Source organism: Delphinus delphis, chromosome 4 (assembly GCF_949987515.2).
Source record: "Delphinus delphis chromosome 4, mDelDel1.2, whole genome shotgun sequence".
NCBI classification, from domain to species: Eukaryota; Metazoa; Chordata; class Mammalia; order Artiodactyla; family Delphinidae; genus Delphinus; species Delphinus delphis.
In genome coordinates, this window is record NC_082686.1 from 109,866,910 (window position 1) to 109,880,986 (window position 14,077).

The 14,077-nt window shown below is 38.8% G+C and overlaps 1 protein-coding gene across 4 annotated transcripts in view; it reads right to left on the minus strand.

Moving 5' to 3' along the window:
• Positions 1–14,077, minus strand: part of ACAD11 (acyl-CoA dehydrogenase family member 11) — a 97,264-nt gene that overhangs the window by 13,628 nt on the left and 69,559 nt on the right. For all 4 annotated transcript variants that reach the window (XM_060011274.1, XM_060011271.1, XM_060011272.1 and 1 more), the window contains 4 exons: positions 10,680–10,746; positions 9,938–10,023; positions 6,832–6,903; positions 5,781–5,935 (listed from right to left, as the gene is read on the minus strand). In XM_060011274.1, the coding sequence (XP_059867257.1) occupies positions 5,781–5,935; positions 6,832–6,903; positions 9,938–10,023; positions 10,680–10,746 (380 nt within the window). The remainder of the gene's footprint in view (positions 1–5,780; positions 5,936–6,831; positions 6,904–9,937; positions 10,024–10,679; positions 10,747–14,077) is intronic.

The following is a 14,077-nucleotide window of genomic DNA, read 5'->3' on the forward strand; positions in this document are numbered from 1 at the left end:
TTATTGATCTTTGCTATTGTTTCCTTCATTTATTTCTGATCTGATATTTATGATTTCTTTCCTTCTGCTAACTTTGGGGTTTTTTTGTTCTTCTTTCTCTAATTGCTTTAGGTGTAAGGTTAGGTTGTTTATTTGAGGTGTTTCTTGTTTTTGAAGATAGGATTGTATTGCTATAAACTTCCCTCTTAGAACTGCTTTTGCTGCATTGCATAGGTTTTGGGTCATCTGTTTTCATTTTCATTTGTTTCTAGGTATTTTTTGATTTCCTGTCTGATTTTTTCAGTGATCTCTTGGTTATTAAGTAGTGTATTGTTTAGCCTCCATGTGTTGTATTTTTTACAGCTTTTTTCCTGTAATTGATATCTAGTCTCATAATGTTGTAGTAGGGAAAGATACTTGATATGATTTCAATTTTCTTAAATTACCTGAGGCTTGATTTGTGACCCAAATATGATCCATCCTGGAGAAAATTCCATGAGAAGCTGAGAAGAAAGTGTGTTCTGTTGTTTTTGGATGGAATGTCCTATAAATATCAATTAAGTGCATCTTGTTTAATGTATCATTTAAAGCTTGTGTTTCCTTATTTATTTTAATCTTGGATGATCTGTCCATTGGTGAAAGTGGGGTGTTAAAGTCCCCTACTATGATTGTGTTACTGTCGATTTCCTCTTTTATGGCTGTTAGTATTTGCCTTATGTATTGAGGTGCTCCTATGTTGGGTGCATAAATATTTACAATTGTTATATCTTCTTCTTGGATTGATCTCTTGATCATTATGTAGTGTCCTTCTTTGTCTCTTCTAATAGTCTTTATTTTAAAGTCTATTTTGTCTGATATGAGGATTGCTACTCCAGCTTTCTGTTGATTTTCATTTGCATGGAATACCTTTTTCCATCCCCTCACTTTCAGTCTGTATGTGTCCCTAGATCTGAAGTGGGTCTCTTGTAGACAGCATATATAAGGGTTTTGTTTTTGTATCCTTTCAGCCAGTGTAGGGCTTTTGTTTGGAGCATTTAATCCATTTACATTTAAAGTAATTATTGATATATATGTTCCTATTCCCATTTTCTTAATTGTTTTGGGTTTGTTATTGTAGGTCTTTTCCTTCTCTTGAGTTTCCTGCCTAGAGAAGTTCCTGTAGCATTTGTTATAAAGCTGGTTTGGTGGTGCTGAGTTATGTTAGCTTTTGCTTGTCAGTAAAGGTTCTCCTTTGAATCTGAATGAGATCCTTGCTGGGTAGAGTAATCTTGGTTGTAGGTTTTTCCTTTTTATCACTTTAAATATGTACTGCCACTCCCTTCTGGCTTGCAGAGTTTCTGCTGAAGTATCAGCTGTTAACCTTATGGGGATTCCATTGTATGTTATTTGTTGTTTTTCCCTTGCTGCTTTTATTATGCTTTCTTTGTATTTAATTTTTGACAGTTTGATTAATATGTGTCTTGGTGTATTTCTCCTTGGATTTATCCTGTATGGGACTCTCTGTGCTTCCTGGACTTGATTAACTATTTCCTTTCCCATATTAGGGAATTTTCAACTATAATCTCTTCAAATATTTTCTCAGTCCCTTTCTTTTTCTCTTCTCCTTCTGGGACCCCTATAATTCAAATGTTGGTGCGTTTAATGTTGTCCCAGAGGTCTCTGAGACTGACCTCAATTCTTTTCATTCTTTTTTCTTTATTTGGCTCTGCAGTAGTTATTTCCATTATATTATCTTCCAGGTCACTTAGCCATTCTTTTGCCTCAGTTATTCTGCTATTGAGTCCTTCTAGAGAATTTTAAATTTCATTTATTGTGTTGTTCATCATTGTTTGCTCTTAGGTTCTTCTAGATCCTTGTTAAATGTTTCTTGTATTTTCTCCATTCCATTTCCAAGATTTTGGATCATCTTTACTATCATTATTCTGAATTGTTTTTCACGTAGACTGCCTATTTCCTCTTCATTTGTTTGGTCTGGTGGGTTTTTACCTTGCTCCTTAATCTGCTATGTATTTCTCTGTCTTCTCATTTTGCTTAACTTACTGGGTTTGGGGGTGTCCTTTTCACAGGCTGCAGGTTCGTAGTTCCTGTTGCTTTTGCTGTCTGCCCCCAGTGGCCAAGGTTGGTTCAGTGGGTTGTGTCAGGCTCCTGTTGGAGGGGACTACTGGCTGTGTTCTGGTGGATGAGGGTGGATCTTGTCTTTCTGGTGGGCAGGTCTGCCTCTGGTGGTGTGTTTTGTGGTGTCTGTGACCTTATCATGATTTTAGGCAGCCTCTCTGCTAATTGGTAGGGTTTTGTTCCTGTCTTGCTAGTTGTTTGGCATAGGGTGTCCAACACTGTAGCTTGCTGGTTGTTGAGTGGAGTTGGGTCTTGGCGCTGAGATGGAGATCTCTGGGAGATTTTCACCATTTGATATTACATGGAGCTGGGAGGTCTCTAGTGGACCAATGTCCTGAATTCGGCTCTCCCACCTCAGAGGCACAGGTCTGACACCCGGTTGGAGCAGCAAGATCCTGTCATCCACATGGCTCAGAGTAAAAGGGAGAAAAAAGGAAAATAAATAAATAAAATAATAAAATAAAAAATAATTATTGAAAATAAAAAAAAATTTAAGTAATAAAAATAAAAAAAGAAAGAAGAGAGCAACCAAACCTAAAAACAGAGCCACCAATGATAACAAGCACTAAAAACTATAGTGAAAAAAAAAAAAAAAAACCAAAACCCGGACAGATAGAACCCTAGGACAAATGGTAAAAGCAAAGATATACAGACAAAATCACACACAGAAACATATACATACACACTCCCAAAAAGAGAAAAGGGGAAAAAATATATATATATCATTGCTCCCAAAGTCCACCACCTCAATTTTGGGATGATTCATTGTCTATTCAGGAATTCCAGAGATGCAGGGTACATCAAGTTGATTGTGGAGATTTAATCCGCTGCTCCTGAGGCTGCTGGGAGAGATTTCCCTTTCTCTTCTTTGTTCGCACAGCTCCTGGGGTTCACCTTTGGATTTTGCCCCGCCTCTGCATGTAGGTCACCTGAGGGCAACTGTTCTTTGCTTAGACAGGATGGGGTTAAAGGGGCAGCTGATTAGGGGGCTCTGGCTCACGCAGGCCGGGGGGAGGGAGGGGTACGGAACACGGGGTGAGCCTGCGGCGGCAGAGGCTGGTGTGACGTTGCAACAGCCTGAGGTGCGCCATGTGTTCTCCTGGGAAGTTGTCCCTGGATTACGGGACCCTGGCAGTGGCGGGCTGCACAGGCTCCCGGGAGGGGAGGTGTGGATAGTGACCTGTGCTTGCTCACAGGCTTCTTGGTGGTGGCAGCAGCAGCCTTAGCATCTCATGCCCATCCCTGGTGTCTGTGCTGATGCACCTGTTTCTGGAGCTCATTTAGTCGGTGGTCTTAATCCCCTCTCCTCGTGCACCGTGAAACAAAGAGGCAAGAAAATGTCTCTTGCCTCTTCGGCAGCTCCAGACTTTTTCCTGGACTCCCTCCTGGCTAGCTGTGGTGCACTAGCCCCTTCAGGCTGTGTTCACGCAGCGAACCCCAGTCCTCTCCCTGGGATCTGACCTCCGAAGCCCGAGCCTCAGCTCCCAGCCCTGCCCGCCCCGGCGGGTGAGCAGTCAAACCTCTCGAGCTGGTGAGTGCTGATCGGCACCGATCCTCCGTGCGGGAATCTCTCCGCTTTGCCCTCTGCACCCCTGTGGCTGCACTCTCCTCTGTGGCTCCGAAGATTCCTCTTCTGACACCTGCAGTCTCCACCCGCGAAGGGGCTTGCTAGTGTGTGGAAACCTTTCCTCCTTCACAGCTCCCTCCCACTGGTGCAGGTCCTGTCCCTATTCTTTTGTCTCTGTTTTTTCTTTTTTCTTTTGCCCTACCCAGGTACGTGGGGAGTTTTTGGCCTTTTGGGAGGTCTGAGGTCTTCTGCCAGCATTAGTAGGTGTTCTGTAGAAGTTGTTCCACATGTAGATGTATTTCTGATATATCTGTGGGGAGGAAGGTGACCTCCATGTCTTACTCTTCTGCCGTCTTGAAGCTCCTCCCAGGCAATCTTGAAAAGAGAAAAGTGTAAGAAGTGACAGTTGATGCCATGAGCAACTCTTTAGCTCCTACTCCAGCAGCATTGTGGAGTTGTGTCCATGGCCTCAAACATTCACATCTTCTTACCTCTTCCAATAGTGCCCATCTAACAGCTGAACACTTGCTCTCAAAGTTAACTAAAGGGGTTCTTCCACAAATTATTCCTAGGTATGTGCCATAAAGCAGGCTGTTATTTTTCCATAAGAACAATGTTACAACTAAATCATAGATATGCTGAATAATATTTCATAAAAAAGCAAACATGGCCTATAGGAATTCAAGGTAAAAAATATACTGCAAAATTTTTATGATTGTCACAAATGTACCTTACAAGGGGTTGTAAAGTACATTTGTGACAATCTTATAAAATGTACTAAAATACACATGTCCGGCAAACATGACTAGCAAGGTTCTCTAGAACACAATTTTATTACTACAAGTTTGACCTAACACTACATGCTAGCAATCATAAGTATTAAATATTTAATAATAATTTTTCTTGCCTCCTTAAAATTTACAAGGGCTTTTGGGGAGATGATTTGGATATCTCATTTCTCTTAAAAAGTTTTCTATTTCAGCTTAAAAGCTCCCTTCAACATTTCTTATAAGGAAGGAAGTCTGAAATGATAGCGTCTTTTCCTCTTTTTTTAAAAAAATAAATTTATTCAATTATTTATTTTTAGTTGCATTGGGTCTTCGTTGCTGTGTGCGGATTTTTCTCTAGTTGCAGCGAGTGGGGGCTACTCTTCATTGTAGCGCACAGGCTTCTCATTGCAGTGGCTTTTCTTGTTTTAGAGCACAGGTTCTAGGTGCGTGGGCTTCAGTAGTTGTGGCTCACAGGCTCAGTAGCTGTGGCTTGTGGGCTCTAGAACGCAGGCTCAGTAGTTGTGGCACACGGGCTTAGTTGCTCCATGGCATGTGGGATCTTCCCGGACCAGGGTTCGAATTTGTGTCCCCTGCATTGGCATGCAGATTCTTAACCACTGCGCTACCAGGGAAGTACCGTCTCTTTTTCTCTTGATAAATATTGTCTAATTTGGATTGTAGTGCCCACATGTAACTATATTGTTTACTGTACTTTGTAAACAACAGACTCAGTAGTACATAATTTAGAGACGAGAATTCAAAATATCATGAACATCCCACCAAATGCTGATCCCATTTCTACTTGCATTTCTCCATTGACAGGAATCTCACTTCTTTTTAAAGCAGTCCATTCCATTTTTATCTCTCTCTTATTTCACTGAGTTTTAGGCTATTTTCCTATATCTCTCCACTTATCTGTCCTAATTCCTTCCAGAAAGCCAAAGGACAAGGCTTCCTTCCTCCTTACAACAGCCCTCTCATGTCCACTACTACTGGAGGGCTAGTAGTAGTGGACATGTACAGAGGGCTAGTACAGAGGGCTAGACACTAGTACAGAAGGCTACTGTACGAGGTTCTCTAGAGAACGAGAGTCTGGGAAAGTTGAAGGAATTGTCCACACTCTGTGTGCTGAGGTGTTGAAGCACTTAAAGAGTTATTTAATCGTTCACAAAGATAACTACCTCTGGTCAGACTATATTTAAATTCAGACATAAATATGTTTTGTGGAAAACATATTTTCTCCTTGTTTATGCAGAGGAAATCTCTTGCTGACCAAGTAATGCTGTTTTGGTTCAAGGTTAGTGTAGTACATTGGGCTACAATAAATTCAAATAAGTAATTATCCTTACATGTGAATACAGTTTCTTCTTAAAGGCCACCCTTTGTTTTGCCCGTTCACACATGATCTGCAAAGCACGTTCAGCCAAACCTATTGTTCTCATACAGTGGTGGATTCTGCCAGGTCCAAGGCGGCCTTGGGCAATTTCAAATCCCCTACCTTCACCTGTGAGAAAGAAAGGATAACATGACCACAGCCTATTTCTTTTGTTATTTACACAAATCCTGAGAAACTAATGAGATGCCCTCAATAAAAATGGCATTCCAGTAGGAAAAAAGTCAGTTCTGTAATAAGGTTCACTATACCTTTATGGAACTTTGATTTCTATGTATTTTAAACCACCATCATGAAAAACTTGGATCAAATTTAAGAACTGTCTTTTGAGTACCTACTCTGCATAAGTTGTTTTGTTAGTGCTGCAATGGTTACAAATGTAGATTAGACACAGACCCGAGTTTAGAACCTAGAAGAGGGGCAAGGATGCTAGAGATAAGGGATACGGAGAGGGACAAGAAAGGCAAAGGAGAGAGATGCTGTCTCTTCATCATGGTAACCTTAGGGCCTGGCAGGATCAGGGGCTTGTTGAGTGGATGAGATGAGGAATACAAGAACCTTCCTGAAAGAGGTGGCATCAGAGGTGTTCCCTGAAGGTTGAGTAGGATTCCAACAAGCAAGAAGATGGAGCCATTCTAGGCATACAGTATTCAAAGTTATTTATGCTTCTAATGTGTATATGACTTGAATTCAGAAAGTACTGAGGTTTTAGTAAAACAAGTAGAGGCTTGAAGATCACGTTTTAGGAAAAAGTGTGTTGCTCTGAATTGTATAATTTTTGTATTTAGCTGTGTTTTCAACTGATGTGACACCACATCAAATACTTAAATAAAACCTTATTATTCCATGAAGAAAATCCACCAAAGGAAAAAATTTTCCTTTATAAATGGAGTAAATAAGAGGCGAAAGTATCTAAATTATGGTATACTTCGTATCTTTTCCAGATTTAGACCTGAAAATATTTTAAAACAAAATAATAGAGAATCATTTTTCCAAACTTATCTCACCTAGTATTAGATTGGTGGCAGGAACTCGCACTTGATTAAAATGGATCTCAAAATGTCCTCCATGGAAATTGTCTATAAAATAGAGAATAAAATTTTCAAAAGCAAAATGAATTGACCATAAAACAGTCACAGATAATTAATCTATTGAAATATAATTACTCAAAGATAGTGGAATTTAAAGGCCATAATGTCATACATTCCTAGGTAGACCAGAGCCCTGAACCCCCAGCACTGTGTAGGCCAGAAAACTTATCAACTGTTTTAGAAATTTTAAGAGATTTTAGATATCATTTCATCAAGAGGTTTCTGAACTCATTCTCTGAAGTTGTAGAGCTATGAAAAAGGAAGACGGCTCCACAGCTCCGATCAGACTATTTTATTATTGTTTTATTATTGCTTCTTCTTTGAAATTTTTTATATATGGGCTTCCAAAGAAAATTCTGCTCGGAAAAGAAAAGTTCCAATGGTTCAAAAATTGAAAGTGAATAAAGTAATTTAAATTTCTGATTTGACCATTGTGGAAACCAATGCCTGATGATGTGAAGAACCTGCTTGAAGGGACAGAGCAGGTTCAGCATTAGAGACAAAGCTGAGGCTGGGCCTTCAGGTATGTTTGCTCCCAGTCTAGGCTTGTTCACTGTGTGTTTGCCTCTTGAAAATGCTGGCATGTGACTGAGATTGGGAACACATTCATATTTTGTCTTTATATCACCCCTCCTCCCTACCAAATTCTTCAGATAATCTCATGCTAACTCCACACCCTTTCCCAGTCAGAATAGATATTAATAATCAATTATGTCTGTTTCCTTTGGCCTTGGCACTGTTTCCTTTGGCCTTGGCACTGTTTCCTTTGGCCTTGGCACAGGGAGTTGGAGAGGTGCTGGTGAAATTGTCATACTGAAATTTCAAACATAGGCTCTACAATGGAGGGTATCCGTAGCCAACCAACATTATAAACTCATTTTGGTGGTCTTTCAGGCTGTTGCTCTGCAACCCAGTGACTTCCCATGCACAGTGAGCTTGTTTATCCCCATCTTGCCAACACTTTTCTTTTCTTTATAATTCAATCCTTTTTTTTTTTAGTTAATTTGTATTGGAGTATAATTGCTTTACAATGTTGTATTAGTTTCTACTGTACAGCAAAATTAATCAGCTACACATATCCCCTCTTTTTTGGATTTCCTTGCCACTTAGGTTATCACGTGCATTAAGCAGAGTTCCCTGGGCTATACAATATGTTCTCATTAGTTGTCTATTTTATACATAGTATCAATAGTGTATATGTGTCAATCCCAATCTCCCAATTCCTCCCCCCTCCCTCCTCCCCCCTCCCTTGGTATCCATACATTTGTTCTCTATGTCTGTGTCTCCATTTCTGCTTTGCAAATAAGATCATCTATACCATTTTTCTAGATTCCACATATATGCATTAATATACAATATTTGTTTTTCTGACTTACTTCACTCTGTATGACACTCTCTAGGTCCATCCACATCTCTACAAATGACCCAATTTCATTCCTTTTTATGACTGAGTAATATTCCATTGTATATATGTACCACATCTTTTTTATCCATTCATCTGTTGATGGAAATTTAGGTTGCTTCCATGTCCTGGCTATTGTAAATAGTGCTGCAATGAACACTGGGGTGCATGTGTCTTTTTGAATTATGGTTTTCTCAGAGTATATGCCCAGGAGTGGGATTGCTGTGTCATATGGTAGTTGTAGTTTTAGTTTTTTAAGCAACCTCCATACTGTTCTCCATAGTGGCTGTATCAATTTACATTCCCACCGACAGTGCAGGAGGGGTTCCCTTTGCTCCACACCCTCTCCAGCATTTACTGTTTGTAGATATTTTGATGGTGGCCATTCTGACAAGTGTGAGGTGATACCTCATTGTAGTTTTGATTTGCTTTTCTCTAATAATCAGTGTTGTTGGGCATCTTTTCATGTTTGCCAACACACTTAACCTGTGGGTGCATTCTCCAGCTGCAGCCTACAGAAAGTGATGATGCCAAATGTTCCATAAAACTGCAAGTCTTATATCCACTACTTGAGTATTTTCATTAGCCACTTTCAACAATAAACAGAAAGCCAGCATCACCACAAAACCTGAAGTTCAGTAAACTTTTTCATAACATTTATCACTGGCTGACAGCTATATAACTTCTTATTTACATGTTTGTATTTATTCTCTGTCTCCTTCCCCCAGCATGTAAGCTCCACAAGGGCAGAGATCTTGGTCTACTGTGTTCACTAATGTATTTTAAGTACCTGGAACGGTGCTCAGCACTCAACAAATACTTGCTGAGTGAGCAACCTGATTGGCAAGGAAACAGTGAACGTGAGCCTGAGCAAAAGTATCCTTGCTTCTTAGAAATTCCACCCAAGGACAGAAGGAAGGAAAAGTTTTGCATTCAAATCAGTCAAAACCCATTGCTTATTAATAGCTCTTGAGGTTGATTGACTAAGAAAGCTAAACTTGAAAACAAAAATGAATGTTACTATGGGTTACCTAGATTTAATTTTCCAGGTGTATTTCATTAATCTATTCTCCTGGATGATGAAGAGAAGACTGGCAGACAGAGTCATTATTCCTTGAATACTAGTCTGCCCTTTCCCAAAAGCAAACAAAACGTGGTAGAATGCTGCACCACCTCTCTTTTTATTTGTTCTATTCTGAACTCCACTCGTATTTTTATTAAGCGTCAAAAAATTTCTAAAAACCCATCTTGTGCATTAAAATGCTATCTGGGGACTTCCCTGGTGGTCCAGTGGTTAAGAATCCACCTTCCAATGCAGGGGACATGGGTTTGATCCCTGGTCAGGGAACTAAGATCCCACATGCTGCGGGGCAACTAAGCCCACGTGCCGCAACTACTAAGCCTGAGCTCTCTAGAGCCTGCGCACCACAACTAGAGAGCCTGCCCACTGCAACGAAAGATCCCACATGCCGCAATGAAGATCCTGTGTGCCACAACTAAGACCTGATGCAGCCAAATAAATAAATATTTAAAAAAAAATGCTATTTAGTCCCTTCAGTGTTACTGCATATTCTAGTCCTCCTGCTTGCAAATACAAGGACAGGTTGACTGAGTACTTACCCAGGTAGCCAAAAACAGACAAGGGCCTTATTACTTCTACTCCAGGTGTGTTGATGGGAACAAGAATCATGCTGTGTTGTTTGTGTCTGGTCAAAAGAAAAACAGATGTTAGGAAAAGTGTGCTAAGTGGAAAAATAAAACAGATGTTAGGCAGAGTCTCAACTGTCATTTTTTCATTGTTGTTATCATGTAATTATGTAAGCAATGATGTCTGGAATGGGAACTGTGTAAAAAACATACATTAAGTACATTCAGATGCAGGCTGTGATCTGGAACAATGATGATTTTAAAATATGTGAAAGTTATTTAACTGAGGCTTCTCATTGCTCAAAGTGGTAACTGGCAACTGATGTTCAATACACTAAACATTTCAAAACTATTGCCTTGGATCTAAATGTCTAACTTACAAACAGTTTTGAAAAATTTTATATATCTTATAATCTGATCCAAACAGCTTTGAGGATTCAGCAACACTTTTAATACAGGAAATTCCACAGTGAAGAATGTACAGTAACACTCCCTAAAACGTTTTCTAAATACATGTTTTAGCAAAATAATTGTGAAATACAAACATGTGACATTTAATGTCATAATATATTTTATATATATATTTTATAATAAATATATTTTATATTATTATGATTTGTGAGCCCAAATGGTGCGTTTTAAGTAAATTAAGTGGATACAGAGAAAGACCTACTCTTATTCCTCATAGATTTCTCAATCACTATTGTTTTATTACCTGGTTACACAGTTATTGTTACTTTTTCCCATAACAATTGCAATTTTGCACTTTGGATTCCCAGCTCCTAAAACCAGAGAGAAAATGAGAACAATACATCATAAAAAGAAATTTTTAGCCTGACATTTCACCGTAAAAGTTCTAATCTTTCTAAGTTTACCTCTGGGAAAACAAACAAACAAACATACAGGAAGAAAACCCTTAATTCATTAAAAAAAATAATGCTATGTACAAAACTGTGTATCACCCAAGAAAAATCACTAGCCAAGGCCAAGAATGGACTTCTCAATGAGAGCTGCTGCACGAAAATAACCAGAAGTCAAAGAAGCCATGAGGGACTTCCCCGGTGGCGCAGTGGTTGAGAGTCCACCTGCCGATGCAGGGGGCGCGGGTTCATGCCCTGGTCTGGGAGGATCCCACGTGCCGTGGAGCAGCTGGGCCTGTGGGCCGTGGCCGCTGGGCCTGCGCATCCGGAGCCTGTGCTCCGCGGCGGGAGAGGCCACAGCAGTGAGAGGCCCGTGTACCGCAAAAAGAAAATAAAAATAAAGAAAGAAAGAAAGAAAGAAGCCGTGAAAGAACTGCAGCCCTTAAGACAAAATGACAGCTCTCCCATTCATACCATTTCAGACATCAGCATGCTAGAAAGGTTGTGAACTTCTTCTAGCATATTTCCTCCTGTTTAGATACCATATTTTCTGACATATGGACAAGAAGTACTAAAACTCATGATATTTACTCCCCAACCAGTGACTGAGAAAGACCTATTTTCCCCAGCCATGGGGCTGGGTGAGGGTGAGTCTATTTGAGGATTTCAGTACCCATCCCAGATTACATCATTTGCCCTAGTTACGCTATGGAGTAGCTGAAGATGGTTTACTTGGAGCTGTCCACATATATGAGGCTCTGATTCCACCTTCAGTAAGCCTAGGTTTTCATTCATTGATTTATTAAGGGTTAAAATTTGAAAATATAAAGCTATTTTCATTTTAATGTAAACTTTTATTTAACTACAGTTTAAGGTCTATGGCAATTCCCCAAAGGGGCCTTCTTGCAAAAAGTAAGTTTCATTTTCACCAGTCTAAGCACCTAGTGCCTCAGGGAAACTACCATTTAACTGGTGTTCTAATTATAAGACTGCAAGCAACTGGGTCAGATTAAGTTAAACACATAACTTCTTATAAAAAGTGGTTTTAGGAGACGTGAAATCATATAAAGATAAAATCTGAAAGAAGATTTCAGAACATCAGGATGATTCAAATGGTAGATGATAATACTTAAATTACACTGTGCACCTTAACTGAAATTTCTTATCTGAAAACACTGGGCTGGGGGAATTTTTTTTACCCTTGATTCGTCCTGGCTCTGCAATAATATGTAATCATGCTTTGATTCTTAGCTAGAAATTATTGAGAAAAGAGTCTTTTCCAGAAAGGCTTACTTTTAATTTTTCAACTGGATATTTTTCTACTTGGGGTTTTTGAGCTTTTACTCGTAGGAAGACTTGAGGCCCTTAGGCTGAAGAGTCAGGCCACTTGCCCCATATAACACAGTGTCTCCTTGGTGAGTGTACTTCTGAAAATCAGATTAGGACATAATGGTATGACTTGGGGTTCATTTTCATTACAGATCTTTTCTTTGTCTACTTTCTATCCTGGTAATCAAGAACATTTTGGGTAAATCTTTTAAGGTTTCATGTATTTTAATTCTAGATAAACAGAAGCTGAATCCTTCAAAAGTAAAATCTTCTCTACAATTCCCTCAAACCCTAACCAAAAGCCATCTTTTTCCAATTCTATATTTCTCTCTAATATTTCCCAATAGTATTTCTTGTCTTGTTCTTTCTATCATAAAAAATTGTTGTCACAGCTTTATGTAAGTGCCCAACAGATTTCAGATATCAGGTAAATTTTGAAGAAACTCAAGAAACAAGGCAAATAATTCTTTAATTCTGCTTTGCTCAATCTAATATGGAAAACAATTCAGATTCTTAAAAGATAAAACTTCTAAATTGGCTCTCCTTTTTGGGGTCATTAAGTAGAGGAAGTAAGGGTGAATATATAAGCTGTAAATTTTGAAATATTTTGATTTAACCTTGATGTTTCAGAAAATGGGAAAACTCTCTCACAAATATATCATCTCATCTTAGCTACAAGCATAATTTGGCAGGTGCAGCAACAGAAATGTCCTTCTTCTAAAGGGAGTTTTTGCTCTCATGTTATTTTAGTTAATGAACAGGATACCAAATGTCATAAATTAAATATATTAAAGGAAATCTGAATAGACCAGAAAACATCTAAATATATCTGCTGTGTCACAGGCCTTCATGAATGAAAACAGATGGCATAGATAAGATAATTTTGTTTTTAATCCAGACTCTGTGGTATTTCAAGACTGTTCAAGTGCCAGGATTAAGTCAGGCTGAAAAGGACATTTTACTGATATTTGCTGATGAGTTTTAATTTCACAGGCTCTTACAGCCACATGGTTATCAAACAAAATCATTCTCTAACACAAGGAAAGATGACAGGTAGAGAAAAACATGACTATTGGGTATGGATATGGTCTGTAACAATAAAAAAAAGTGATATAAACAATAATATAATGTGAAGTGCAGTTAGCTATGTACAAAGTCTCAAGGTTATTTCTTCTACCAACATTGAACTTCTAAGGTGAAATACTTAAACTTCATTTGGTCTTAGCATTAATACTTAGTTTTAATTCAAATACGAATAAAAAACCAATATGAGTTAAGTAACATTTTAAAATGAAATTTCCACTTGTTAAAAAAAAGAAAAAGTTTATCATTCAGTTAAAAAAAAAACAATCTCATGTGTGCCTTTGGAATATGTGCTATTATTAATAGGGGAAACAACCTTTGAAATTCACTTACTCTACTGCTAGGAAGGTTTACATTTAATAAGTATTCAATAAATGTTACATGCTGTCACTATTACAAAATATAGTTGGATCAAAATCAGGTCCAAATAGATCAGAATTGAAAATTTAAAAAAAAATTAAACAATCAAGACATTAAAGGGCTTCCCCGTTGGTGCAGTGGTTAAGAATCCGCCTGCCAATGCATGGTACACGGGTTCAAACCCTGGTCCGGGAAGATCCCACATGCTGCGGAGCAACAAAGCCTGTGCGCCACAACTACTGAGCCTGTGCTCTAAGGCCCATGAGCTACAATTACTGAATCCCACGCACCACAACTACTGAAGCCCACACGCCTAGAGCCCATGTGTCATAAAAAGAGAAGCCACCGCAGTGAGAAGCCCGTGCACAGCAACGAAGACTCAATGCAACCAAAAATAAATAAATAAATAAATAAATTTATTTTAAAAAGACATTAAAAAAACTAGAAGAAAAAACAATTTAGTATCTATGAAATCTCTGGA